Source organism: Mya arenaria, chromosome 9 (genome assembly GCF_026914265.1).
Source record: "Mya arenaria isolate MELC-2E11 chromosome 9, ASM2691426v1".
Lineage (NCBI taxonomy): Eukaryota > Metazoa > Mollusca > Bivalvia > Myida > Myidae > Mya > Mya arenaria.
Window position 1 is genome coordinate 13,485,102 of NC_069130.1, and position 27,945 is coordinate 13,513,046.

General features: G+C 33.3%; 1 protein-coding gene across 5 annotated transcripts; it reads left to right on the plus strand.

Moving 5' to 3' along the window:
- Nucleotides 1–598: 598 nt before the first annotated feature.
- Nucleotides 599–27,685, plus strand: LOC128203458 (uncharacterized). Of its 5 annotated transcripts, none has more exons than XM_052904882.1 (25): nucleotides 612–690; nucleotides 999–1,094; nucleotides 4,031–4,130; nucleotides 4,780–4,842; nucleotides 5,419–5,502; nucleotides 5,795–5,955; nucleotides 6,538–6,674; nucleotides 6,965–7,051; nucleotides 7,853–7,952; nucleotides 8,698–8,752; nucleotides 8,916–9,193; nucleotides 9,823–9,901; nucleotides 10,225–10,331; nucleotides 10,817–10,970; nucleotides 11,400–11,511; nucleotides 12,078–12,159; nucleotides 12,655–12,832; nucleotides 13,503–13,579; nucleotides 16,909–17,058; nucleotides 21,178–21,245; nucleotides 21,678–22,206; nucleotides 22,609–22,796; nucleotides 23,026–23,124; nucleotides 23,893–24,147; nucleotides 26,089–27,685. In XM_052904882.1, the coding sequence occupies exons 3-25, from the start codon at nucleotides 4,057–4,059 to the stop codon at nucleotides 26,977–26,979; spliced, it is 4,008 nt and encodes a 1,335-aa protein (XP_052760842.1). In that variant the 5' UTR covers nucleotides 612–690; nucleotides 999–1,094; nucleotides 4,031–4,056; the 3' UTR covers nucleotides 26,980–27,685. The 5 variants fall into 5 exon arrangements, with proteins under 5 accessions (XP_052760843.1, XP_052760842.1, XP_052760845.1 ...); XM_052904885.1 differs by having other exon boundaries at nucleotides 16,918–17,058; XM_052904883.1 differs by lacking the exon at nucleotides 999–1,094 and having other exon boundaries at nucleotides 599–690.
- The last annotated feature ends 260 nt before the right edge of the window (nucleotides 27,686–27,945 follow it).

A 27,945-nucleotide genomic window follows, 5' to 3' on the forward strand; every position in this document is an offset into this window, starting at 1 on the left:
AGGTTAAATGGGAAAGAAAGACGTGTATGTCATTGCCAGGAACATATATACTTTCCACATTGCGAATAACGTGATACTGTAATTACATGCGCATTTCCACGTGAAATTATAAATACATTCTATAAATAGGTCTTCTAACATCTCATTGGCTGTCAAATATTCCGCCAAATGAATAAGAAAGTACGATTGATATTGGCCGAAAATTGTTTTAATTACTCTCAATATAGTGTTGTCAATTGTATGACCAAATGTCTTCTTCATTCAACCATTTATGGACATTGAACTTACGCGCGTAATCTGAATGCATTTCAACATTTCTCTTTATCGAAATGAACAGCAAAATATGTAAATTTAGATTGGCATACTAACTTGTTTCAAATACAAATTTGAAAGATTATATCGTCGTTGGAAAGGTATTATTTAAAAAATAAATATCTCTTTATATAAGAAATTTAATTTATTAGGATTAGTTATGATAAAAGGCTGTATTTATAAAAAAAAAATATAATTAAGTATGAACATTGGTAAAACCATTTTCGTTTAGAAAAATATATTGGATTCTACTACAGCTACAATAATAACAACCAATGAAACTATTCGTAAACATACATGGCTGATATAGTATTTTGGTGGATGCAATGCTGTGTTGTTGAATTTAAAGTTTTAGAGATATAAATGTATTTTTTCAAGGTATGTCTTGTATATGCAAAGTCTAGGATAATGGATATGTTGTTCCTTTACAAGCTCGTACTAAAGTATATAATTTAAAAGGAAATTTCACATATTACTTCAGTTACTAATTAAATACCTGTAGTGTATTAGTATTAGTACGACTTTATAAGTTAGTATTATTATTAGTAGTACCAAACTCTATTTTAGGGATTCTACTAATCCCATGGAAGGATAGTGTCAAAAAGGATAAATAGAGTCAATTGAGTGTCAATTCATTTTTGCAAACAAATTTCCTCTTAGTATCAACATACTTTTTCTTTTGAAAGGAATTAACGATCACGCGAATCTTCACTAGTTCAATATTGAGTGGATGAGGACGGGATCAGGGGTCGGGATCAGCACTGTGAATGTAAACAGAAAAAGTAATAAGGTTTACTGAAAATATTTTGGTTTTAATGGTATAATACAGTAAAAGATTCAGGGAATCTGTAACTTTGTTGCAGTTTACTTTAATGAAGCAAGAGTTAAAACTATAAAAACAGTGAGTTATTTTGTTAAACTATCGATCTATACTGTTTATGATTTATTATAATATTATAATAAGAATCTGATAAAAACTTTCCAGGTTCTTGAAAAGAAAGAAAAATGTTTAAGAACTATGATATATACTGTTGCTAGTATCTTTTTTAATATTGGAATTCTAATTCTAAGGATTATAAAAAAAAAAAAATCAGTTACAGCCATAATAGTCCATTGCGGAACTCATTTGTAATTTGTTATTTTTTTATGTTACCCAGACTCTTAAGGTACATTGTTTGATCTGTATAATTTGTAGAAACTATTAAGATGGCTTAAAATTAGTTCAAATAAATAAAATTTTATATATTACACCAACAGTAGCAAATTAAAAAAATGGAAATGACTTTTCTTACTCAGGGCTGGAGATTCTACAATATTTAAATCCTATAGTGATTCAAAGATTTTGTTCAGGGGATTTCACAGTAAGTTCACTGTGTAAATTTCCTTATCATTTTCAAAATGTTTTATTTGAGATGCCAATGATATATTTTGATAACAATGTTAAAGACTAAGCCTAGCTATGGTTAAAGTTTTCATGAAAATCAGGTATGTTAATATAAGATCGTTAATGAATTCAGTTCTAAATTTTTTTAAGCTGAGTTCCAAAAAAAAACACCCAAAATAACAAATATAGTTCAATGGTATTAAGTTTGAACGTATTCAATATTGATCTGACCTTATCCGTAGACATGACTCAATGATTCCATTCAGCTTATTTACAGGCCAATGAAAATGTCCTGGCCCCAATTTCTCGAAACTTCTTAAGCTTAACAGGCTTAAGTAGCTTCTTTTGATTAGCCAAAATCATACTTGTATTGAATTTGGATAAACGAAAAATGGTTAATTGTGATTATCATAAAGATTGTTCAACTCAAATTCAAACAAAAACTCTTAACAAAGTTAATATTACACACATTATTGAAAAACAAAAATAGCGAGCTTAGCTTAATCCTGTTATAATAGACGTAAGAATTCCCGAGATATCGGGGCCAAAATCTTATCTTAAACTTAAGTCTGATCTTTAAGTTGTTTGTTGACCACGGTCCATGGCAAACTCTTGGTGAACATATTGCTGACGATATTAGCTACTGGTCAAATTAGTACAAGGTCACTGTCTCACGATTGCCTCCCTTGGATATTATTATCCATTGCTCGAGTCGTAAACATAGATGTCCATCACTTAAGGTTTTTAAGGCTGACTGGGTGAAGGATTTTGTTATCGGTCGCAAATGCTGACTATATAATCATTTTCATCAGATAAATAGTGTTCCGAGCTGTAAACTTGTTTAATACAGTGAGGATTTATTTAAAGACAAATTAAGGTATGATGCTGCACGCGAAAACAATCGGAATGGTTCAATTTCCCCTTATACGAGATTGTGGTGTTACAATGTCTCCGTAGCTCGACGAACCTATGTTTTCTGTATTTACTTATAAAAAATGAAGGCTTTCAATTGACCTGAGCTCCCGGGTTTTGACACAAATAAATCGGAAATGACCTGAAATGCACGCATCATTCATTCGTATTAAGCGTCAGTTTTCACTCGTGAGAATCGCAGTTAAAATCAATATGAATCTTATACTATATGACATTATTGAGGTTTATAATACAGGCAATGTAATCCAGGCTCAAATGAGATATATAAAATATCCGACGATAACGTACTACTATTTTCTTAAAATACAGAAGTAATATCAAATATAATATATATATATATATGGGATTTTTATTAGCGGTACACCATCGTTAGGTTGATAATGCCATGGGTGAGTCACTTACTATATCAATATTCATTCCGATCAATTATTCCAATATATGAGTTACAGAATATAAATGCATCTACTTACATTTGCATAGTTATAATTCTGTCTGATAATAATATCTGCCATTTAACACAGATTCAATACTCGTATTAAACATTTTTCCTGTTTTGTACATTTTCGGATGTCTGTGAAAATTCAGTTGCTTGTCGGGCATCTGATGATCAAATGTGTTATAAACCACGTGCTGACTGATTGTTCTTTCAATTTAAAGTATATAACACATGTCAAATCAATTAACACCAGACGTGACAAGTGATTATCGATCTGAATCTGATCGGTAACCGTGTCAAATTAGCAACAGTGAAACACAATGACGTCATTAGCTCCTCCCTTTATGTAAATTAGTGAAAGTGTTACCCTAAGTAACCTTAAATACCCCGGTAAATTTTCGCTAGCTACGATGTCAAAAAGGTTGAGAGAAGTCACGTGGATATACATTCTAAAAATAAGTTTAAATCACTTTAACAGAAAGGGACTTTAAAAAATATTCAATAAATACAATTTTAGGCAATATAGGAAGTTTGAATGTTGGTGTTTACTTCTGGCAAAATTATAACGTTAAAGTGAAACCGAAAGTAGAAGTAAGAAAGCAGGTTTGACAAGGATGTATTGGTTTATGGAATAAATAGTACATGTCGCGTTCTTTTAAAATAAATATCTCCACCAGAGTCTGCATTTATCAAAAGGGTTGTTTTCGGGATCTTTGGATGGGTCCACGGTTGTTAAGCGTTTATAGAGATCTGCCTGCGCCCAATGCCAATGACTTGACCTCTTTTTTGGTGAGGGCAAACGTATGGCATAAAAAGTAGCAATGCTTTTTCCTGTTATCAATCAATTTGATACAAAACCATAACTATTGTGTTTTATGTTTTTAAATGAAAATTTCAGGTCAACCTAGTTCGATAGTACTGTTTATACAGAACAAATTCAAACTCTGCTTTCTGTCTATTTTTAGGCTGAACAAGCTTCTTTATCACTTCAATGGACGGGCCGCAAAACTCACCGGTGGCGCCGATGCGGACAGGGTATACAAAACGAGAACATTTGGAGACGCAGTAAGTATATGTTTTGTTTGTGATATTTCTTTTAAGTTTTAATACATAATTTTATATTCAGTACCTTCATTCTATTGCTAATTGGCATCAGTGTTACGATTGATTACAGACTAATATGTTAAGCCAAATAACACCAATTGCATTGATTATTACAGGCCAATATTTCTGGTTAATTGGCATCAGTTGCATGGTTGATTTCAGAACAATATTTCCAGCAAATTTGCATCAGTTGCATGCTTTATTACAGACTAATATGTTTAGCCAAAAAGCATCAGTTGCATGGTTGATTTCAAACCAATATTTATTGCCAATTGACATAAGCTGTATGGTTGATTTCAAACCAATTTTTATTGCCAATTGGCATCAGTTGCATGGTTGATTTTAGACCAATATCTATTGCCAATTGACATCAGTTGCATGGTTGATTTTAGACCAATATTTATTGCCAATTGGGAGCAGTTGCATGGTTGATTTTAGACCAATATTTATTGCCAATTGGGAGCAGTTGCATGGTTGATTTTAGACTAATATTTATTGCCAATTGGCATCAGTTGCATGGTTGATTTTAGACCAATATTTATTGCCAATTGGCAGCTGTTGTATGGTTGAATTCAGATTATAAATTTGAGTTTTTTTTATTAATCTTCAGACCAGGAATACAGAGTGAATTAGAAGGGGAGGAGAAACCAAACGATTCCAGCTCGTTGTCAAGGTAACAAACACTGTTTCACAATATTGCCGGCTTTATTATGCCTATGAAAAGACCATGCTTAAGAGTGATTTGTTTTCAGCTGCACAATAGATTGTGGATATTACATTCAAAATCATTCAATACTCATTTATGACATCACAACAAAAGTTCTAAAGCTCAAAATAATCTAGTCAGAGTATAACATCATTTAATGGTTTCATATATTAAATAGGAAAAATACATAAAATAAGAATGTTGTTGAAATATATGCTTGTAATAACTCCTATACAATAGCATTGTATAATTTATTTTTCAATTATGCACTGAAAGTACCATTAAAAGCTATCCTCTTGGCCCATTTTCCATGTGATATCTATATTGTATCTCTTACATCTATGCTTAAATACACCCATAAAGTTACGGCTAGAATCTAGGCATTAAGTACCATAATGATATATTTATTGAAATGCAGTAAATGAGCAGTGTGAGCTAAACTCTGTAAAGTTACAGTCTTAAGCCGTACGATCTTTATTAAAGCAGGGCTCAGGACTTTTATATAATGTATTATTTTATTATAAAAAAATCCTTCTGTTTCAGCTTCCTGACGTACAGTAACTTCACAATGTCGTGCAGTGGGGGGGAAACACAGGAAGATAATGAGCCGTCAACCAGTGGCTGCAGGTAACGTCATTCTACGATCTGTGATAGAAATCTATATATTATTATATGTATACGTATACGTATAATCTATACTATGCATTATCATTAGTTATAATCAACTATATTTTAGTTTGTTTGTCGTATTTCATTTGCTCGATTTCTTAGTAAATTGAAATGCCTTGGTTTGTATGTCTGTACATTGAAAGTGAAAAAAAAATATTAGAGAGGAAATAAAAAAAAACCTGAACTGATGATGATGTCATAATGATGATGTCATAGTTTTTTAATTATTAAAATCGAAATTCAATTTCAGCTCTGTGATGCCACATAAGGACATGAAGCGCAGCAAAAACGAGAAAAAAGAGCGAGTGAAGCAGTACCTTAAAGAGCTGAAGACAATGGTTCAACCCGATGGAAGGGGAGGCACCCTATCTGCTCTTCAACAAGTCCTGACTAATATGAGGAAAATGAAAGGTACCTGAATTACCTTTATGTATAAATAGATTGCTCCTATGTAAAATATTGTAGTGGTTGAACCCAAAGCTAGTAGAGGCAACTTGTCACTTATTAATAGGTTCTGACGAAAGATACCTGATTTACCTATATGTATTAATAGAATAACCCAAAGTTAGTTGATAGAAGTTTAACCCTATGGCAGGGGAGGCACCTTGTTCACTCTTATCAGGTCCTGACAGGCATTAGGAAAATGAAAGGTTCATGTACCCTTTTCATCTAAAAAGAATAGTCTGCAGTGAATTGACTTTGGATTAGCCCTATGGTAGGGGTGGCACCTATTTTGCTCTTTAATATGACCTGACCAGCAATAAATAGGTACCTGATTCAACTGTGGCTATTAATAGACTAGTCCATCATAAATGCTGATAGTAGTGGAGGCCCTTCGTCCATTCTATGGACCAGTTCACTCTGATACGAAATATCGAGTCAGTTTAAACTTTCAAGTAATTTGATGAAGGTGTTTGTCAGTATGTCTATGAATTATAAAGTATATCTTATATGTGTTTGTATGATTTTATCCTATTATATTTTCACCCAAAGGAATGGAGTTGGCGAAAACAGAAAAGATGGTTCAACAGCCGTCAGACACGGTTGTTAGCTCTCCCTGTGCGCGCACTCAGACTCTATACGACTCACTGTCACATGAGAGCTTAACCTCGGAGGCGCTCAAGTTTAATGTGAGTATACATATTTGTTTTTAATTGTCCATTAAAGGGACTAGACACCAGATAGTCCCAAAAGCGACAAATTCAGTATTTCCTCAAAATAAGATTAAAATTATCAATGCCAACCAGTATGAGGTCAAGTAGTATGAGCATTATATTCTTAACCACTGCATATCTGATATTAAAGTTTGAGATAGTCATAGTAGAAGCAAAATTGTGCAAGGGTTGTCCAATGATTTCCAGACTGTCCTCGCTGGGATACTATTTCGAACAAGAGACTGATATTCCCTTTATGTTTGCAGGATGAAATCATCATCTACCTGACAGCTTGTGACAATATGGTGCGAGGGACGTCCAATAATCTCCAGACTGTTCTGGGATACAATAGGGTAAGCTATTCTCTCACCTTCCCAGCCCACAAAGGTTGCTTTAATTCTCTCTTCTATGCAGTGATCTAAATTAGCACAAGCCTAGAAGCCCATATCAACCCCTGACTTGTTAATAAATCTTGGGCTTTTAATGTATATATTTAGACCTGCATATAATAATCCTTTATTTCGTATTGTATTATTGTCACACTATTTTTAGCATCTAGTTGAAAGGGACTCAGTCATGTTTGGACCAAACATTTTTTTTTACAGCAATATGTCTAAAAACAATAATGTTATGATTATTTTACTCTATGATACCGAAAATTGCAGTAAAAAATACAATTGAAGTATATAAAATCCTACTGGTTTTAGTGGGGAAGCAAACCCACGCAACTGCAGTCAAGAGAAAACTAACAATAAAACTGACCGCCCACAAGGACTCTTACATAAACTGATGGATAATTTAACCTTTAAGCCTTTTGTTGAAAAAGTGTTACAAATGTTATTAAAAATTGTAGACATCATAGAAAATATTTGATCATATGTCAGCAATTGCTGAAGGGTTCCAGCCATCAGTATCTTAGTTTCAACACTCCTAATGATTTGCCACGCTTTCTTTTGTCATAAAAAAGGATTGCATTTTACAAAACATGAGTGAGGTTTCTTTAAATTGCTAAATTTACCAGCATGCTTCTATCCGTCAGATGTAGAAGCACTAAGAACAGTTATGATATCCTCAAAAGTTTTATCTTTTTAACGTTCATTGAATATTGCCACCATTTTGAAAAATTCCTTAAACCAAATACTTATATTTTTCAGGATCACTGGGCCGGACGATCGCTTGACAATTTCCTGCATAGGGCAGATATTGCTACGTATAGGAGCATTCTTAAGAAAAGCGAAGAGAGTCTGCTCGATCGTACGTTATTTTATTGTTTCCTTGGCATTGGGTATATATAATGCACCTTAAAATGTTCCTGACTGAGGATGGGATGGGGGGAGGGTGCGGGCACACTCAGAGGATTAAACAACCCATGGGGCAAAGAGATTTGTCAAAATCTGGTGACAAAGACTATTTCCTTGTTGCAATTGCTAGGGAAATTCTGCCTAACCATGATCAAATCAGAAATGTTTATCTTATATCTTGGGTTCTAGTGTTACAGTATGATTACAAATCTTCCTATTTCAGAACAATTTTCATGTCATTGACATTGTAATTTTTGTTGTAGGGTAACTATTTTACTGTTGGAAAAAATCCATTTCAATAAAAGCAACTATTAAAATGAAAATTCAATTAATCAATTGTAATGAAATTTCAATCAGCTGAAAGGAAAATCAATTTTAATGAGAATTCAATTATTTTTAATGAGAATGCAATCAATTTCAATGAGAATGCAATCAATATCGATATGAATGAAAATGCAATCAATATCGATATGAATGAGAATGCAATCAATATGAATGAGAATGCAATCAATATGAATGAGAATGCAATCAATGTCAATGAGAATGCAATCAATATTGATATGAATGAGAATGCAATCAATATCAATGAGAATGCAATCAATATGAATGAGAATGCAATCAATATTGATATGAAAGAGAATGCAATTAATTATCAATGAGAATGCAATCAATATTGATATGAATGCAATCCATTTCAGAGTCAGATGGAGAATATACTGGTGACAAATACAAGGCCTTTTATATAAGACTCAGGTAAGCTTAGCACTCTATTACCGTTACTGTAAGTTACCGTAAACAGAATAATGCTTTCAAATGAAATAAATTTTTTTGCATCAACCTCTTTTGTATACCTTTAATGCCTAGTTTGAAAAAAAAATGAAATCACATAATTGATGCCTCTGTTCCTTCTTTCTAGGGAGTGTAAAAGACTTGGAGCGACAGGCTTCAGTCTACGAAAGAAGGATAAATACCTGCCATTCCAGTGTTCCTTTGCTCGCAAGAAAATGTGCAAACGAGAAATGAAGGCAGATGCACCTGTCGGGAACCGATCGGATGAAATCTCAAGCTCCGGGTATTCGGGGTCAGTTCCGCTTTGGGGTGGTTCTTCACCTTCCGATAAAGAAGGGAGTGGTAGCGATGATGATAAATGGTACACCGTGCTGCACTGCATGCCCATGGTGTCACCTTATACAGGTTTGTGTTTATACTAGAATGTAACTTTCCTTTTAGCAATATCAGGGTGAGGAATCACATTACTTACACGAGTTTTCATATTGGCAAAGATAAAAAATACTCGTATCAAACTACTTTTTTATTGCCATCATGCAATTATCTCCCTTGTTGAAAACCGCTGTCTGTAGTACCATGGAAACCTTGTCTTGTGGCAATATTTAAAAACCATATACATGTAAATCATTTCTTGCTTCTCTTTGGCACTGCATTTAAGAAACCACTCTCCTCAGAACTTATTAAAGACTGATATATCTTTTCACATATTTTTAATCACTGAGCACATATCTATGACAACCACAAATTTATATGCAAATCATTTTCCCTGTACACAAAAGAGGTCAAGCAAAAGAAATATATTTCAACAGTATTTTGTTTAACTGAGGTGGGAGTAAAATAATCTACCATGTCGCCCGTTAGATAGGTTCATCCAAACCCTCACGCAGGGTTATGCGGGGGTTAGGATAAACCTATCTGACACGAGCGGCCATGGAAGATACTTATAAACTTGATTGATAAAGCACACAATGAAAACAACTCACATATAGTTTCACTGTAATAAACACTCATGAGTATTCTATGTTTGTTTTCAGATGTGCATATGCTCCCTGATGTCACGACATTTGAGACCAGACAGACACTATTCTGTAGTTTCTGCCACATTGGGGCAAAGTGAGTTACAAATTTTAATGTAGATTTTATCAGTTTTTGTATACTGCACTTATACTTATGCACTTTGTTTGAAGTGACTGAGAGTTATTGCCCTTTGATAATAGAAATAACCCAAAATCCTTTCTTTTCTGATCAGTAACTTTAGAAGCCTTTGTCCAATCAGCACAAAATATGGTCAGAATATGTATAGGCATTTTTTATGGACAAGTTTGATAATTAGTTTTGTAAGCCTTATTGCTCAAATCACTCGAGAGTTATTGCCCTTGAACAATAGAAAATAGCAGTTGGAGTTCTTTTTGAAGAGTATCTTACCTCTATTTCAGCACCATAGCCCTTCTAGGCTACTTGCCCCAGGAGATTGTTGGCGTGTCCATCTTCAAGTTTTTTCACGATGACGACCTTCAGAGACTTTTCAGTGTTTACCAGAAAGGTATGAGATCTTCAATACTAGATTTCTATGTATGGAAGTAATCATTTAAATCAAGGATACATGCTCTATATGAAATTGTATGATATTATTATCTGAAATGCACAACCTCTTTGGCTTGAACTAGCTTGGCTGTTATTTCTCTATCGCTCGTCTAGATGTAAAGGACCAGTTTTTTATATTGAACGTAAACAATTTAGCTTGGCTCAAATTCCGAGGCTCGAGGGAGTTCAAGCCGAGCCAACAAGGTTCCACTTAATTCTGATTTCCAACAAACTTTGTAGTTTTTAACTACTGGAGAATTTTGAATGAGTTACAAAAGCATCTGAAGCAAACAAATACTTTTAAATTAAATAGGTGTTCTGACTTTTGAACAAGCCACTTTGACCTGTGAATGTATGTTTCGAACGTTTCGTGTATATTTTTAGCAAAGCACAAGGTCAAATTGTTTCCGGTAGTTATGTTTTCTCTATTCTTTTTCATATCAGTGATAGCTTTGAAAGGCGTGCCATACAAGAGTGGAGCTATGCGAATCCTGGCAAAGAATGGCTGCTACATAATGTGTGTATCAGAGTGGTCAAGCTTCGTTAACCCCTGGACAAAGACGCTGGAGTTTATCATTGGGAAACACACAGTTGTCAAGTATGTTCCAGTTTATACTTATTTGAATAAGCAAATTAAGCCATACCATTTTGATTCTGTTTTAAGTGTCAGCTTCCAATTTCATAATCAACCTATGCTGCAATAATTTGGCGCGATAAATTAATGTCAAAGAAAACACTCAAGCAAATTATCCCTTATTTTATTAAAGAAATTATTGTGCAATCAATTTTTCAAATTGATATTACTGTTATGAAAATGACATCAATATTGATGTTTGTAGTAATTTTTAGTAATCTATAATGCTTTTTCTTAAAGACAGCCAAGTGTTAGTTTTTCTACAAACTTAATGAAATACAAATAAATAATACAAAAGACATACGGAATACCCATTTCTATATTTAGAATGGAAATACTATATAAACTGTATGCACTTGTACCTTGTGCTATTTATGTCTTATCTATCTTCAGGGGTCCAGAAAACCCAGATGTGTTCAGTGAAAATTTCTTAAACACAACAGTGGAAGAGACGCCACATGCAGTGTTGTTGGCTCGGCAGAAAATCAAGAATCTCTTGCTCCAAGTAAGAACTGACTTATGCAGTTTTTTGATTGTCGGGAACAAAAAAAACAAACCATTATATAACCGTATGATGGCCTATGCATTGCTCTCATGCACACATTTAAATCGTGCAATAACTCAAAATTTGGTATACATGTTGCAAGAGTTGATATGAACATGTGCATCAAGTTCCATTGTTCTGGTTCAAATATTTGAATGTTAAGATTCCCTCTGGACAAATGTTATTATCCATATTTGGTGTTTTAATTTAATAGGTAATGTATATTGGTCACTCAACATTTATTGCTTTAAAGATATTTTAGATTAGGCAAACAATGGGACAATTTGAATGATTTTTTTTTTAGTCTGATTGTTTAGACCAAGTTTGGTGAATTTTGAAATTAAACCTTTGAATTTAATTTTGGACATTCTCTCAATACTAAAATGAAATTCTTGATAGTGTATGCTATATTCAATGCTTCCTTTGGTGTTTACTAAGAATTGGATCAATAGATTCATAATTCGACAAGGAGTTGTTACCGTATATTGATTAGTTGTCCCTGTTTTATGTAAAATAATTACTTTCAGCCTGTGGAGTCAATATACCTGGAAGAAGATTCAGAATCAAGCCTTAAAAAAGGTCCAAGACAGTCCCATGTGGCCATAGCAGGTATGGTTTTCGAAAGAAATAAAATTTAGAGATCTATGTTATCTGAAAAAAATTGCCTTCATTTATGATATTTAAGAACGAATGCGTTAATAATGTCACACAATCTTTACTTTTTTGATAATCTTAATAAAAATGTTGATGGCTTTTTTTTCCTGTTTACCTTAACTTTTTAAATATTGGTAGATTTGACAAATAGCTCTTACCATTTGTCAAAAATGCTTTTACATGTATTATACTTGAACTTCTTGTGTCAATTTTGCATACCGGTACTATATTATGACGTAATATCCTGAATTACGTCATTTTATATGTAACATTTGCCATGTTAAGTTTGAAAGTGAAGAGTTTCTTTGTTAGTAAATTGAAAGAAGGCCTTAAGGCCAAAACTTCAATAAAGAGTTATATATAAATAGAGGACATGAACTTAAAGTTGACCTGTTTTAGCTCAGATCTATTTGCAATATATGACTTTATGTATTCCTGTCATCCTTACAGAAGAGAACAATCAGGTATCATTGGTTGAATCATCCTCGTCAGAGGTGAACTTCAAAAAGGACACGTTACTCAGCGTCGACCCAGATAAACAAGGACTTCACGGGACGGGCATTCTGTTTAAGGAGAATGCCATCCTCAGAGCGTATGAGCAGCTCAGCTATACCAGTTGTATCAAGAAGTAAGTAATTTTCAGTTGTATGAAAATTTGACAGGATATCAACCCATACTGGTATTTAGGTTTTCTACTTTTTTGTTAAAAAATTTGGAATGAAAATTCCTTTGACAATTTGTTTCGGCTAATATTCTATACATATATCTATTTTAGCCAACATGTTTATGTTTTAGACTTACTTTTACATTAATAATTCAAAGATATCCTTTCGGTCAAATGAAAATGCTAAAATGTTTTCCAATTATACCTTTCTATACATAAATACATGCCTAAAGGCGCACAATATAGGTTTATTTCTTTTCTTTTCTTTTTTTTTGTTATGCATTATTGTGTTTAACTCATTTGATTTTAATGAACAAAATAAAGTTATTGATTAAGATAGAGATAAAAACATATAAGCAATGTTTTGGCGCTATTTTAACTGGGCATTTTATGGCCACATACATGTAGCTGTTAATTAAAAAAAACATTTATAAAGGCTAATATTTTTTTATATGTGTACCAAAATTATCTGCTTTTTTTGTTTTGATCCTATAAGTCAAATTAGTTAAACATTATTAATAATATTAATTATGCATTAAAATAAAAAAAATAAAAAATTCAGCCTATATTGTGTGCCTAAGTTCATAAGCAAACAATAGTTCCCTGATTTATGTTCTTACTTATTCTACTTAAGGTTCCTGTTGAGTATGCCGCAGTGTTTCTCAAGCGACTCGGAAGCAGAAGGGTTTGACGACGATTCTAAAGCTATAAGTATGTTCTTAAGTTTCATTTGCAAGGTGTTCTTTCTCACTGCACGACAGTTGTACAGCTATGAGTTTGTTCTTAAGTTTCATTTAATGACTGTGAGTTCTTTAACTATAAGTATGTTCTTAAGTTTCATTTGCAATTTAAAGTTAGTTCTAAAGTCTTATTTGACAGAAATTGCAGGGTTCCCTCTGGGTATTTCAAATTGTCGCCAATATTCGCAGGGGGGGGCCAGGGTTATGCCAAATTGGGGGGCGGGGGTCAAAGGGGAGGAAAGCTCTCCCCCCTAGAAGTCACAGACTCATAGACAACAGACTCATAGACAAATTGAAAAAATTGTCTTTTTTCTTTGGCAAGATTCACTTTGTCCTGAGAGTTTTGTACAACTTTGATGCCACTATTTACAAGAGAGTGCACTCATACCTTTTACTATAAATATACTCATAAACACTCTTACTTAATACTCAGTGCTCCAGCTAGGCTGAAATAGCGGGATGCCCTTTCCCAGTACCCTGCTGCCTTTCTTCTAAACCCTGCTGTGCCATTTTAGAGTCAATTTTCAGAAATAAGTATAAACAAAATAAATGTACATTATTTTGACACTTACGTAAAGATAACAGTTAAGGTATTCATAACAAACAATTAGTATTAAAAGTAGTAACAACACATACCCCTTGAGAATTAGACATTGGCCCTTCAAATGCCCCATTTAGGCTCATTTAATGCGCATCAAAAATGCCCTTTCCCACCTAGCACCCCATCCTTTCAAATCCAGACTGGAGCACTGAAAACTGTCACTTGTAGTCAATTTACCACTTGTGATTTTGTGGCCCCTTGTGGCAATGACCATGGTCAGCGGGAACCCTGCAATTGTAAAACCAATAAGTAATTTCTTAAATTTCATTTGCATGTTTATTTTACTACTTTATTCTTTTTCATGATTTTTCTGATTTTGTGCTTACATACAATTAATTAATGACATCATTGATGGTTATATTCTTTATTTTATTTATTATTTATATTTTTATATATATATCGTTATTCTTGCTACACTTTATAGAAATAACTCTTTTATCTTAACTGTATAGAGTTTTACTTATAATAGTTTTGTTTAAGACTATTTTCATGTTTTCTTTTTGTGAGAGATTTATACAAATAATATGATAAATATGTAAATTGTATAACATTTGATAATGTCCGGCCTTATTCGAGGTATTTTAGGAACAAGTTTTGCACAGTTTGGGGGTGGGGCCAAAATCTTAGCATTGCATTGCATTTTTTTCAAGTTACATGTCAGTCTAAGAAATTCTTGAAATCAAGATTTTTGTGACAGAAACAGATTATAAGTATCTTCCATGGCCGAGAGTGTAAGATAGGTTCATTCCTACCCGAGCGTTGGGTGTTTTGCGGAAACGAGGCTTACCGAGTTTCCGCAAAGGACCCTGCATAAGGGTCGGGATGAACTTATCTTACACGAGCGGCTATGGTAGATGCTTTTTCTCCCACCTCAGTTAAGTAAAAATGTATTTTTTGCTGGAACTCTTTTGTGCTTAGTGAAAATAATTGCGTATGGATATGCGATAATTCGTGGTTGTCATGAATATGTGCGCAGTGATTCAGATTATGTTAATAGTCAAATCGGTCTTTAAATAGTTCTGAGGAGAGTGAAGCATTATTTCCTGAAAGGTGCCTGAAAACTGTTTTATGGTGACATTTGAAGCGAGAAATATTAATTAGCGTTCTAAATGTTGCCACAAGACAAGGTTTCCATGATACTACAGAAGACAGTCTTCAACAAGGGAGGTAATAACAATGTGGTGACCAATAAAAAGGAGTTCCATACGGGTATTTTATCTTTGCCCGTGGGCAAGATAAGAATTTCAAGCATGGTTAAATTATTGGATCGACTTATCTGAGGTTGGAGAAAAGAATGTCTGATCTATAGAATGCCTAGAAAAAGGTCCAAATTTATTGTGTACGAGCTTTTGAAGAGCTTTTGAAGATCACGTGAAACGTGAATGTACAATTTCAAAATATACAAAAATGATAAATTAGCCACTTAAATGTGAGCCCTTCAAATGGATACCAGTTTGGCAATACATATATATACATTCTATAATATATATAATCAATATCAATATATATGTAACTATATTCAATATATTATTTATATCATTCGGTAAAGTTTTATCAATTTAGACAGCCAAAAACTGTCAAAGTTCTTTCAATTTTTTTTTTTTATTCCTTATAATTATATATTATAAAGGGTTCATTATTAGTATCATTATAATCTATAATATCGTCATCTCATTTCAAATGGCAGAACTAATGTACAATACGATTTACAAAGCATTAACTATTTACTTGTGGTGAATCATAATTTTTAACAGTATTACGTATAATATATCGTCATGGTGTCGTTACAGTACTAAGTTATCAGTCCTGTGAACATGTTTTTGAATATCAACAAAACTTGTCTTCTGAAAACATGTTTTTGGAAAACATGTTTATCCAGTGTGGATTTTTGTGGGATAAGCGCAAAACTGTATTAATACTCAGGTTGTTTTTTGACCTTATAAGGAATGAAAATTACAATAGACTTTTTCCTGAAAATTTCCTCCAATGCTTTTACATCAGGGGAGAAAACTCAAATACACACTTGATGTAAAACACAGTGTTCTCCCTTGATTTTTATTAGATTTTGAATGATCCTGAAAAGGTCCCATTTGTTTGAGAAAGACTGGTGCCAGGAGAATATCACTAGATTGCAAAGGGAAGTAACTGCTGTTTGTATTTAAAAATATCCTGTATTTTAGTGTTCTACCAAATTGCTTCTTAGATTGCCGGTTAATCACGGCTAACAACTAAGATATTATTCGTAAATTTGCACAGGCCCTCATCCAAAATTCAGAATCCCCCCTTGATATTTGAAGTAATATAGTTTTGCACTCTGCCCTCATGTCTAGTTAGAGAGAGGAAAGAAAATTGTTTCTAAGCAACATTAAGTAAAGAAACTGAAGGAACCTTTTAACTTTCATCTCTCTCTGGTTTACCACAAGGAAATTGTTAATGCTTTGTATCTAGGTATTTTATCTGTAATTCTGTCATTGTTGTACAAAAATGTGGTCGTTTTCGCTTTCAGGAGAATTTTATACATTTTGCAGATGCGAAAAAAGGTATATTGGTTCAAAAATGATACTGAGCCTTTAAGCAAGCCTTCGTTGCATAGTGGAGGATTTATTTGGCTGATAAACATGTCGGAGGGATCTCCCTCTAATTAAAAACACATATATGTACCATTTTTGAACCAAAGTTGTATAGTAGCTTTAATATAGGTCTTTCAGCAAGCAAACCCATTGGAAAATGGATCAACACAAGCATCGACGATTTAATGTATGAGAAACATGTAAAAATGTCACAGATGTCCGAGGAAACACGAAGCCTGCCTGCTTTAAACGACACATTTTGGAAGAGTTCGAATATCAGTAAGTATGCATGCATGTCGTACTGCATGTTTCGTGGCAATTTAAAACGATCTATGGAGTCAAAGTAGTGTGTAAGTGATGTTATGTAAAACATTAGGGCGTCTGTAGTTATTATGTCATAATAAACATTTTATGTGATAAAACTATTTAAAGTGAGTCTCTTATTCTAAAATAATCAATTTAAGAAACATAAAATTTGATTGTAAACCTTTAATTATTCATGAAATAATGCATTTAAGAAAAATGTCAATTGCTGATAACAAGATTGTGTATTTGATAGCTGAAAACGCACAAATATTAAATGACTGGTGGGTTCTAAAAGATTTACGGAGATCAACGAACATCTCATAAAGTAGAAATGTCATTTTTTATGGACCTATCTTTCAAATTAAACATGGTATCCTTCATAAGAACCATTGTTGTAAATAGTACCTTAAACAGTTTAATTATTTATATCATGATACGTACAGTTTAGAAATTCTTCAATTCAACCAATTAAGGATTAGGGGTGGTATTCAATATGCAAATTAAGCCAATGCTATGGTCATACATCATTGACTCCATTCACTGTAATGGTTGGTTATTTATTGCACGCAATCCGATTAGCTACATCAATCTTAGATCTAATAAGCACCAAAATTGAATACCACTCTAAATTTAAGCAAATTCTTTAGTAGCTTATAATTATCAGCAGTAGACAGTTAAAATATAAGGTTTTAAACTGAAGTCAATGATAACTATTGTTGCTTGTCAGTAATTAGTATCAAATTTTGATAAGTTGTCCGCAGCCAATTGTATAAATATGGTTAATTCTTTGATTTGGTTCAAGTTAGTCAAAATGTTTATTGATTGGTTAATATTTATCCAAAAATGACTGTTGACCAATTAAATTGCTTGCATGTGCAAACTGACTAATAGATAACTTGAGAATAAGTTATCCAGTTTAATACAATTGACCCCCATAGGTTTTTGCACTTAAATAATTTGATTGGATAGTGGTTATTATTGGATAAATATTGACCAATCATTGAACATGTTGGATAAATTTCACCAAACCAACAACTTGACCCTTTTTATCAGTTTGCCATGAAGAGTCGATTATAATCTGGAATGTCATGCATGAAAATATTTGATTATTTATCAATAAAAAAATATGTTGAGTGGTAAACACAAATGATAACATTGACCAAATTTATTTAATCAAAATGCAAACCTTATATGGGACAAATTTTAAAATCAATATATATTTAGGTAAACTCCTTAAAATAAATGTATAATTAGGAAATCTCCTTAAAATCAATGTATATTTAGAAAAACTCATTAAAGTCAATGTAGGTTCAGGAAAACTCAATAAAAATCAATGTAGGTTCAGGAAAACTCATTAGACTCTATGTTACTTTAGGAAAACTGAAATCTCCAAAGCTGAAAATTAACATTTTTAGTCCCAAAATGTATTGAGAAGTTTGTATTCATTAAGATACCCAGAATGTATTAAAATGACTGGATTTTAGAATTAAGAATAATGCTTTAAGTTTTTCCCATATCTAGAGAATTACTTAGATAATGTTTTATCAGGTTCATTTAAACTATATTCTAAAATTAACATTTAATCTACCCTATTATGCTTTGCAGTGTGTATATTTAGTATGTTTTAATCTTAATAAACATTAGTCAATCAATCAATGGTGTAAATGTATATACCATATCTGTCCTAGTAAACAGACTGGGTGCCAGTCTAATTGAAACCATGAACAAAAAAATGGTATGTGTACTATTAGTTTAGTATAGCCAACCATAGAACAGTAGGGTAGTATATTATATAAAAGATGTCTGCACAGGTACTGTAAACAAAATGGTAGCCTATTATAATGTTTGCTGCCAAAATAAATTGTGTTTTATAAATTTTTTGGTCTTTTAAAAATTGTTTTATTCTTAATTCAGACAAAAATATTATCCACAAAAAATGTGTAGTAAGTAATATATATCTAATATATAGTAATATATATGTAAGTATAAATATATTGGTGTATGCACCAAATAGACAAATTTGCTAGCTGGCTCTAGTATGATATATTTCTGATTTTAATCATTTTTATCTGCAAAAATTGGCAAGGGATGATTCTTTATATGAAGGAACATGCTCACAGGATTGATACTTCAGTACTGATTAATTTTGTGTCCATTTTACACTCTGTAGATGTCTTAATAGGTGAGCATGCCCTTAAAACATGCTCAGCTTTAACTTACTTTTAAACAGATTTTAGGCCATTAATATTATCCTTAGTGTCTATTCTTAGGTTACAGACCACCAATTCTTCCAAATTTGAAAATATTTTTTTAGTGCTTGATGGTTTTAAAAAAATGGACACAATGGACACCAATTTGGTCATATACGGTAAATGTAAACCACAAACAAAATGCGTAAAATGTAAATTTTGATTAATTTTTTTCATGCATTCATTTATACTCTAATTCATCAATTTTTAAACTGTACATGTACAAATAAAAAAGGTAACCAAAAGGCCTAATTGCTTTAAAATCATTTTGATATCATGCGCAATGTGAACGAATTAAATTACAAAATAAGAAAATGGTCTTTATAATATAATTACAGATCAGGATTTTTAGTTGTTACCTATAATTATCTTTAGGCATAATTATAAAAAAAAAATGATTACCTCTTTGTTAAGCACAATATGATAGTTAGGTCATGTAAAGTACATGTACACTAAATCCATGATTAATATATTAAAGATAAACTTCTATTATTAACTTCTTAAGTATTTTGAGGGTTTCACTTTCATGAATATTCACACTTTCATCTTGTTCAAATTTCAAAACAATCTTTCACTGTTTTGTGTTCATTTGACAAAATAAAATGCTGACCACTAAAAAAAGTAAATGCTATGTCAATTGAACTTGAAATTAAATTGAAACATGTATTACCCCATAACATTCGTTAGAGACACTTAAAGCGATCTAAAACTTAATAAATCGGCAAAGTCTGTAATACAGTTAAACCTTTAATAATAACTATTTATTTCATTTATTTAGATGCATCTGATTTATATAGGGGCTGAATATAAGTTGATACAGATAAATAAATATTAGCCTTTATAAATTGGTTTTCAATTAATAGCTATGTGGCTACAAATTTCCTAGTGCCTAATTTTTCATCTGTAAAAATATCGTTTACTTTTCTGTCTTGATCATTAAAGACAAGCGAGTAAGGCTTAAATTATAATGCACTGAAATCAAAATATAATTGTTTTGCATCAACTATATTTTGCCCCTTCAAAGTAATATACAAAATCATTTAACAGCAGAGTCCATCATGCTGAAATATAATGGTTTCATTTGTTTCGATATGTCTTATATTCAAAGGAAGCCAGCGTGTATGGTAATGTCACATTAGGGGTGAAGATAGCCAGGTGTGTCCATACCATATATGTTACACAAGAGGGAAGAAGGTTTCAGCCAAAAATAATTAAGATTGATATAAATTTTAAATGGCGATGGGTGGTAAGTCCATTTACTTTGTGCCCTGTGTAACTCTTCGTGGAGGAGGGTGAGAGTGGTGTTGTTGTAGTTTCAGACCCAAACGTGTTCACTGCTCACCCTAGAGGCCAAGGGTTTGATCCCTGAAAGGGGAAACATTCTCTGGGCCTCTCTAAAATGGACACCCAAATACTGGTTTCTACCTAGAAATTGAGTTTGCTTTATAGCAGATTAAAAATTGATAAAGCTGTCTTCACAAATAAGCTAAAATAAATTTGTATATAATCTAAAAATAATCAAATAAAGTCTATAGATTTACATCTTTAGATCAATTTTAGCCAAGTATCCATAAAGAAGGGCAATAAAATAACCAAAATATCCGTATAATATTTTTAGCTTGTCGTATTACTTTTTGAAAAAGAATAGCAAGCTTGTTTTAATGATATGAACATCATTAATCATGTTTTATTTATAAAATTTTACATTATTTTTTAGATCATTTTCAAAATCAGACATATGTCCAAGTAATAAGTGCTAGCAGGTGCTTTAGTTGAGATTTATAGCGTAGAGTTTTGATATTCATGTAATTCAATTGTTTATGTTGGCTTCTCTTATTTCCAGTCTCCAGTGAAGAGTATGACTTTGATATCCGAGTCCCCAAGCCGCCAAGCTTTGGTAGTAGCACAAAGGTACTTAATCATTCCAACCTTATCTGTTGATGTTGTTTTTTAAGAAAATTAATTGAGGTTTTGTCATGATCATGGTGTTGTAGGTTGCATTGGTGTTGTTGTTGTGCAAAGACTTGCCATGGCATTTACTTAAAAAAAACGGTTAGGCCTAAAAAAGAATATACTTAATTTCGGGTTACCTAGCCCTACCTATGAAACCCTACTGTTTTTATAGTCTTTTTGTTAAAAGAAGAAGATTAATAAATTGCTATTCCGTAATAATGACACTAACATTCTAACACAAAGCCTGATAAAAGAATGAAAAAAAATAAATCCTACTTACCCTGGCTGTTTTTGAAAAGAATGTAACCCTAACCAAACCATTTAAGTTTGTAGGCCTTACAATATTTAACATTATAAAGCAGCTTTAAATCAAAGTTTTTCTTTCCATAGGTCCTAGTGTCTGAGCAAGAACATCGTGACATCGAAAACCTCCTGGACCCGGTCAACATTCGGGACAGTCTGAAACATGGGCCGACCCTTTCAGAGACCCATACAGAAGCTGAGACATCGCCTGTCATGCACCTGACACGTGAGTCGCTATGGAAACACACACTGCTACAGGAACAACTCTATCTCGCGTCAGCAAGTCCCGAGAGGAACGTGTTATTCTTAAATGAATGTAGAGACAACGAAAGCTACCAGGGCAGTAAGAAACGAAATGCGTTAAAACGTATTCACTCACCGGATATGAGCCTCGATCGATGCAAAAGTGGTCGAAATAGCGAAGGTCATGGCGGACCAACACAGACATCGATATTAAATCCGATATTCCCATTGGTGGCTTTCGATAGGTACAGAGATAGTTACAGAAATGGGAGGAAGGAAAAACAAGTGGTTGTGCCTATGCAGATGTTCCCGATTGTAGCAACATCATCGGGAAATCAAGGGCAGATGAATCCTTGTATCACGGAATCTTCAGGTAAGAGGAAAAATTAGTTTCTAGTTTAAAGGGATTTGTTCACATTTTAAAATGTAACACATCGAAAAAATTATTTTGTGTAAAATGTGAACGGTAATAAATAAATTGTAAACAGATATTTAAAATAGCAACATAAAATGATATATTTTGCCAAAAAGCGTTGGAAACATTTTTGAAAATATTTAAGGTTAGAAATTACAAAATTTGTTTTAAAAATATTTAAGGTCTGAAATTACAAAATTTGTTTTAAATGAAAATCTTTCAGTTGTTGATTGATGTTTGCTAATAACAGTTGGTAAAATGTATCAATTTTAACAAAGTTTTAAAAAAATTGTGGCCAATTAAAAACAGTGACTGTGTCGCTTTAAGCATGTCGTAAAACAAATTTTTTTACCATTTAAGGCATGTGTAACTCACTTGGTGTGGAAATCCGGCAAGGAGAAATGATGGGATTCCAGTCACGGGCAGGCGGCCAGACGCGTGTAACCAATCTAGGGCTCCCAATTCCTAGACACCAGCTGAATAGTTACCTCATGCAACAGGGAAACATGCTGGGGTCCAAGTCTAGACCCTGTAGAAAACAGCAAGAGGTGAGAATTAACATGACATCCATAGGGCATCGCTTTGCTTTGTACCTTGTCGAAGTTTGATTGTCTTTTGGTATATGCTTTACAGTGATTTAAAGAGATTTGTCTTTTTATTTATTGACAAAGTATCATCCTTATATTTGTCAATCAAATGTATATAGTTTACATTTAATACATAAACATAAATTGTGAATACTTTTATGTACATTTTCCATTTCCTTAAAATTTTCAGAAGATAAAGTCGGAGCTGGCAAGTTCTGACACATCTTCGATGGAGGAGACGATGTCATCATTTTACGTGCTCGAGACTACGGGGGACTCAGTAAGACAGGTGAGAATCAAGCAGAATTGCAGATTTAGAACTTGTTTGTTTTTCAAAGAATATGTTATGCGTGGCTAGTCTTTTCATTTTGGGAAATTTTATTGCATTAACACTTCAAATTTGGAAAGTTTTATGTAAACAATTAAACGTAGATCGTAAACATTTATGTATAAACAATTCATGTGCATTCATTTAATATAATGGACAAATGAAATATAATTAGAATTATACACATTAACTGTATCATCAGCACAAATGATGATGTTATTATTATACTGTTTTATTTTTATTACTCTGTGGATTTTTTTGAAATAATTGTCTAAAATTTGGGAAAATGTTATCGAAAGGGCGGTAACTCCGAAGTGACTGGGGCGATTTGGCTGGTTATGGAACTTATCCAAAATATATTGCCCATACACATTCTGACCAAATTTGGTGATGATTGGACATAGACACTAACCCAACAGATGCAATTTCTTAACAGTGATCTTGAAATAAGTAAGCAAGCTCTGTGTACTGATCTTAATCTAATTGTCTTATCATTGTGAGTATCCTTCTGTGCAGTTTTGGAGGTTTTATTATAGAAATGGACCCTAAATAGCCCTGAGCCAATAAACAAATACACAGGAAATGGACCCCTACTGTGACCCCAGTGCAATCAGCAGGAGATGCACAGCAGGGGATCATCATGCCAAACATTCCTTAAACAAGGCCTTTAAGGTTGTGTACATATTTTAAAGGTAGATGCATTAAGAGTTCATGTTTTGTCCATTACAGACATACAACCAACTGGTCCTACAATCACTGGCCCAACAGGTGGACGGCAGAAGTGGCCTTGATCCGGCCTCCTGGCTTCAGCTGGTCAATTTCACCGACACCATCCAGTACCGCTTCCAGCTCCAGCGGCCTAAACATCGGTCTTACCGACTGATTAAAAAATTCCAGGAGCAGTTGCAGAAGGTTCCTCAGCCTTTGACTGTGTTAGATCAGATTGATGAGGTCATGGCGGGATTAGATGGTTTACCCCTTGTGGTAGGTTGTTGCTATGGTACTTTCACAATGGGTCAAGTGTTGAGAACTTGGTGAAATTTAACAACGTGAATAACTAGATCCATGTTTATTTTTAAACATGAAATAGCTGAACGTTGTTTATTTTTAAATATGAAATAGCTGAAGATGTGCTCATCTTTTTTAATTCAAACCAGTACATCTGAAATCATGGTCTCAAATCTTGTTAGAAATACTGCAGATCATAAGTGCATCCGTTAAACTTCAAGAGCTGTAAAGATATCAAAGTTAACAATGATCATGTTAACAATGTTGTTTTCTTTAACATAGTTCTGAACAATTGGCCCATCATGTCTATATTTTTAGTATATAGTATTGATATCATGTGTAAACAGACTGTGTTGGTTCAGATAGTGTTTACAGGAGATAATAAGTCCCCTTTTTTGGTAGTTTGTTTACATTTGTACTTAAATGTTCAGATAGTGTATTGATCTAAGTACTTGTTTGCTGTTCTCCAACCTGTCCAGGGGTCACTTTATGGGTCTTAATTTAATTTTATTCTAACCATTAGACAGGTGCTGTTTTGATTATAAGTCATTTCACAAACTGTGGTCACATGTTTCTAGGTATTTTCTTGGCCTTTTCTTGTAACTAACAAACTAGATATTGTGATTTTCTTAGAAAATGTGAATTTCTAAGAATTCTAGCTAGAATCAATATGAAAATATTGATATACAATTACAGGGATTTCTTTCTTGTAATCGCCACTCAAATGACTTGACACTGATGTTTTGCACAGCAATAAATTCCTTGCAGCAGCTTTTATCATAATGGCTCTGAAGCTGTTAGTGTTGCGTGCTTAAAAACTGTATTCAATCCTAGTAGGAAATTGGACACAACAACATGTTTTTCCATCATAAAACTCTGGAGGTAATTGTGAAAGAAGTCAGTGTTTGGACTTAATTATGTAATGCTATGTGAAAGCTTCATTATGATATTAAAACTAATTGGAATGTTTTTAGTTATGCAAGAGAAAGAAATAGAATAATAGTTAATCAGACAAAAAAATTGTTTACCATAATTATTTTAGTTGGATTTGTTGAGTGCAATAGGTAAGCTACTTTTAGTTCGTTGATTTTTTTTAAATAAGATGTAAAAGATTTAGATTTACTGTATTTCACCTAGCATTGTTTTGGACAGTATCATGGATAAGCTGTAGTTTACTCTTCATACATGTAGATTCATGGATTAGCTGTTATCAGTGATGAGGACAGTCTTACTGGTTAGCTGTATTTCGATCTTGGGGATATTGACCTTTAAATATCTGAATGTCAGAATAGATAAAATGTATTGGTTGAGGAATCACATAACTTAAAGGGGTTCTCACATGGTTCACAGCCGATGCGAACAAACAAGTAAGTGACGTGTGTTTCTAAATATCTATTCTGGCAGAAGATATATGGACATATTTCTTAGCCATTATGCTTTGCTATCTTCTGCTTTTACACGTGTGAACTATTTCAGATTTGCTTGCATTAAAATACAAGCAAATCTAAAATCTTTCGCTGGGTTGAAGCAGAAAATAGCATAGATTTCTATAGGCTGAGATATATTTTCATATTACTTCTGTACAAGTAACTATTTTGAAAGAAGTAAACGTCACTTCCTGTTTGTTTACATCGGTTGTGCCCCGTGGCGTCCCATGTGAGAACCCCTGTGAAGTCACGTGATTCCTCACCATGCGTTATAGATTTGAAATGATTAGGTAACCACTATAATCCTTATTGAAAAAGGCCTTGATGCACATAAATCTGGCTAAATAGTTATAGAGCTATATCCGTTATTTGATTGAAAAGGGGAAACAAAAGGAAACATGGGAGTTTTGCATGATTTTTGCGTTACGTCACCCATTCTTTCGATTTATTTTCGTCACAGTTTGTTGTAATAAAATGCATTTCATTTCAGGACCAGGAACAGGACTATCTGATATTTGGTTCCGAGCCAAACAACTTGTGTTCATGCGTGGAGTCTGTGTGTTGCCGAGGTCTGGCCATAAATGACCATGGGATAACAAAAGCGTATAAACGCTACAATAAGAAAGGAAATAAGAAAGGAAAAAAGAAGGAAAAACTGTCAAAAGATTTAGCAGTACGGACTAAAAATAATTCAATGCAAACTGAACAGAATTTTACAATGGAAGTTGATGATAATGAGAATGATCATGAGGCAGATTGTGGCCCAGATCGATGTCAAGCAACAAAGGATGTGTTAGAATTACCGTTCAATGAATCGACAGACAAATCTTCTAAATGTGGCTCGTGTTGTAGTAACAAAAGCGAGGAGGGGTTTCTACAATGTGATATGAGCGTAGACTCTGGAAATTCATTAAACGCTAGCGATATCACGCCAAGTGATCAACGAAGCAACAACGAAAATGGCAGCTCTTTAAAAGAGTCTGATGCAGACGCTATGTCGAAAAAGTCAGATTCTAGCTCTTGTGATAAACAAACTAGTTCATCAGATTCAGAATCAGATATACAGAACAAATGCTACGATGACATCTTTAAGAGCTTATTTACGGATTTATCTATATGTTTTCGACAGTGGCATTCAGACATGGTGCCATGGTTGGTAAATGTGGATTTTGATGACAAATTACAAATGAACTACCACATGGGTACGCAAGACCAAGAACGGGTTTTACAGCATGATAGAACACAGTTAGAAGCTCTTGTTGAGCCGGAGTTAGTACAAGCTCAGTTACGTGCTTTGATGGAAGAAGTTGGTTCAAATATAGATTTCGGATCTGTCATGCTGGGGGATGACCCGAGTCCCATGGTAACGGAATTTGACTAAGTTCGGGTGAATGGTTTTAGTATATAAACAGTGATGATGTGTTACAATTTGGGCATTTTGTTTTTCACTGTGGACAGCAATTTCATATGTATGTAGCAATGTGTGCATTCTTTAATAATGCATCCTAAAGGTGTTTTTTGTTGGAAGTTCATGGACGCAGAAATACATTACTGACGATTTTTGTCCATAGCTTCAACTGATTTCATTTAGAGTTGTGTGGAAGAACATCGAATTACATTTAATCGAATCGAGTGTGTAGCAATTGCGAAGTGAGGTTGAGATTATATCATCAGGTTTTATTTTCATATTTCGTACAACGCCGATTATATATATAGCTTCAGCTAGAAGGATATAAATTGTTTTGAGCAGGGATCTTGAAATCATGTCTATAGGTCTGAGAAATTAAGAAAAATAAATAAACAAGGTGGTATTTTCTTATCCCAACAAACATCAGACCCTTTCCCACCATCCCGCTTTAACTAATTGACCCGAGAATATTTCAAGATCCCTGATTTTTAAGTTGTATAAATATTTGTTTTGTCACTATGTTTTTTTTGGTTTTGGTTCTATACTAATTTAGTTCATTTATATATTAACATTATTGGTGCATGTGTAATGTTTCATGAATACTTGTGAACATCAAAGGGAATTATTTATTTAAGCCAAAACCGTGATATTTAATGAATAAAATGTTATTTTAATTATGTTTAAAAGTGTGTTTAGTCGTATTTTATGCCCCCCCCCCCCCGCCCGGAGAGTGGCATATATCATTCGCATTGTCCGTCGGTGTTTCCGTCCATGATAAGACCTTGTCAATAACCCGTGAACTGTTTCACCAAAGACCACAAGCTTGAGTGGGAGGTATTTTTGACCAGAAGATGACCCATATTGTTTTTGGGGTCACGAGGTCAAAGGTTGCCAAGTTAGTACAGTGGTTATAGCGATCAGTGAAAAAAGCAATGCTAG

Coding starts and splice junctions, on each gene's coding strand:
- LOC128203458 (XM_052904883.1), top strand. CDS start 4,057: ATGGACGGGCCGCAAAACTCACCGGTGGCGCCGATGCGGACAGGGTAT. Junction 12,833..13,502: donor TATACCAGTTGTATCAAGAA/GTAAGTAATTTT, acceptor ATTCTACTTAAG/GTTCCTGTTGAGTATGCCGC. Junction 22,207..22,608: donor TTGTATCACGGAATCTTCAG/GTAAGAGGAAAA, acceptor TTACCATTTAAG/GCATGTGTAACTCACTTGGT.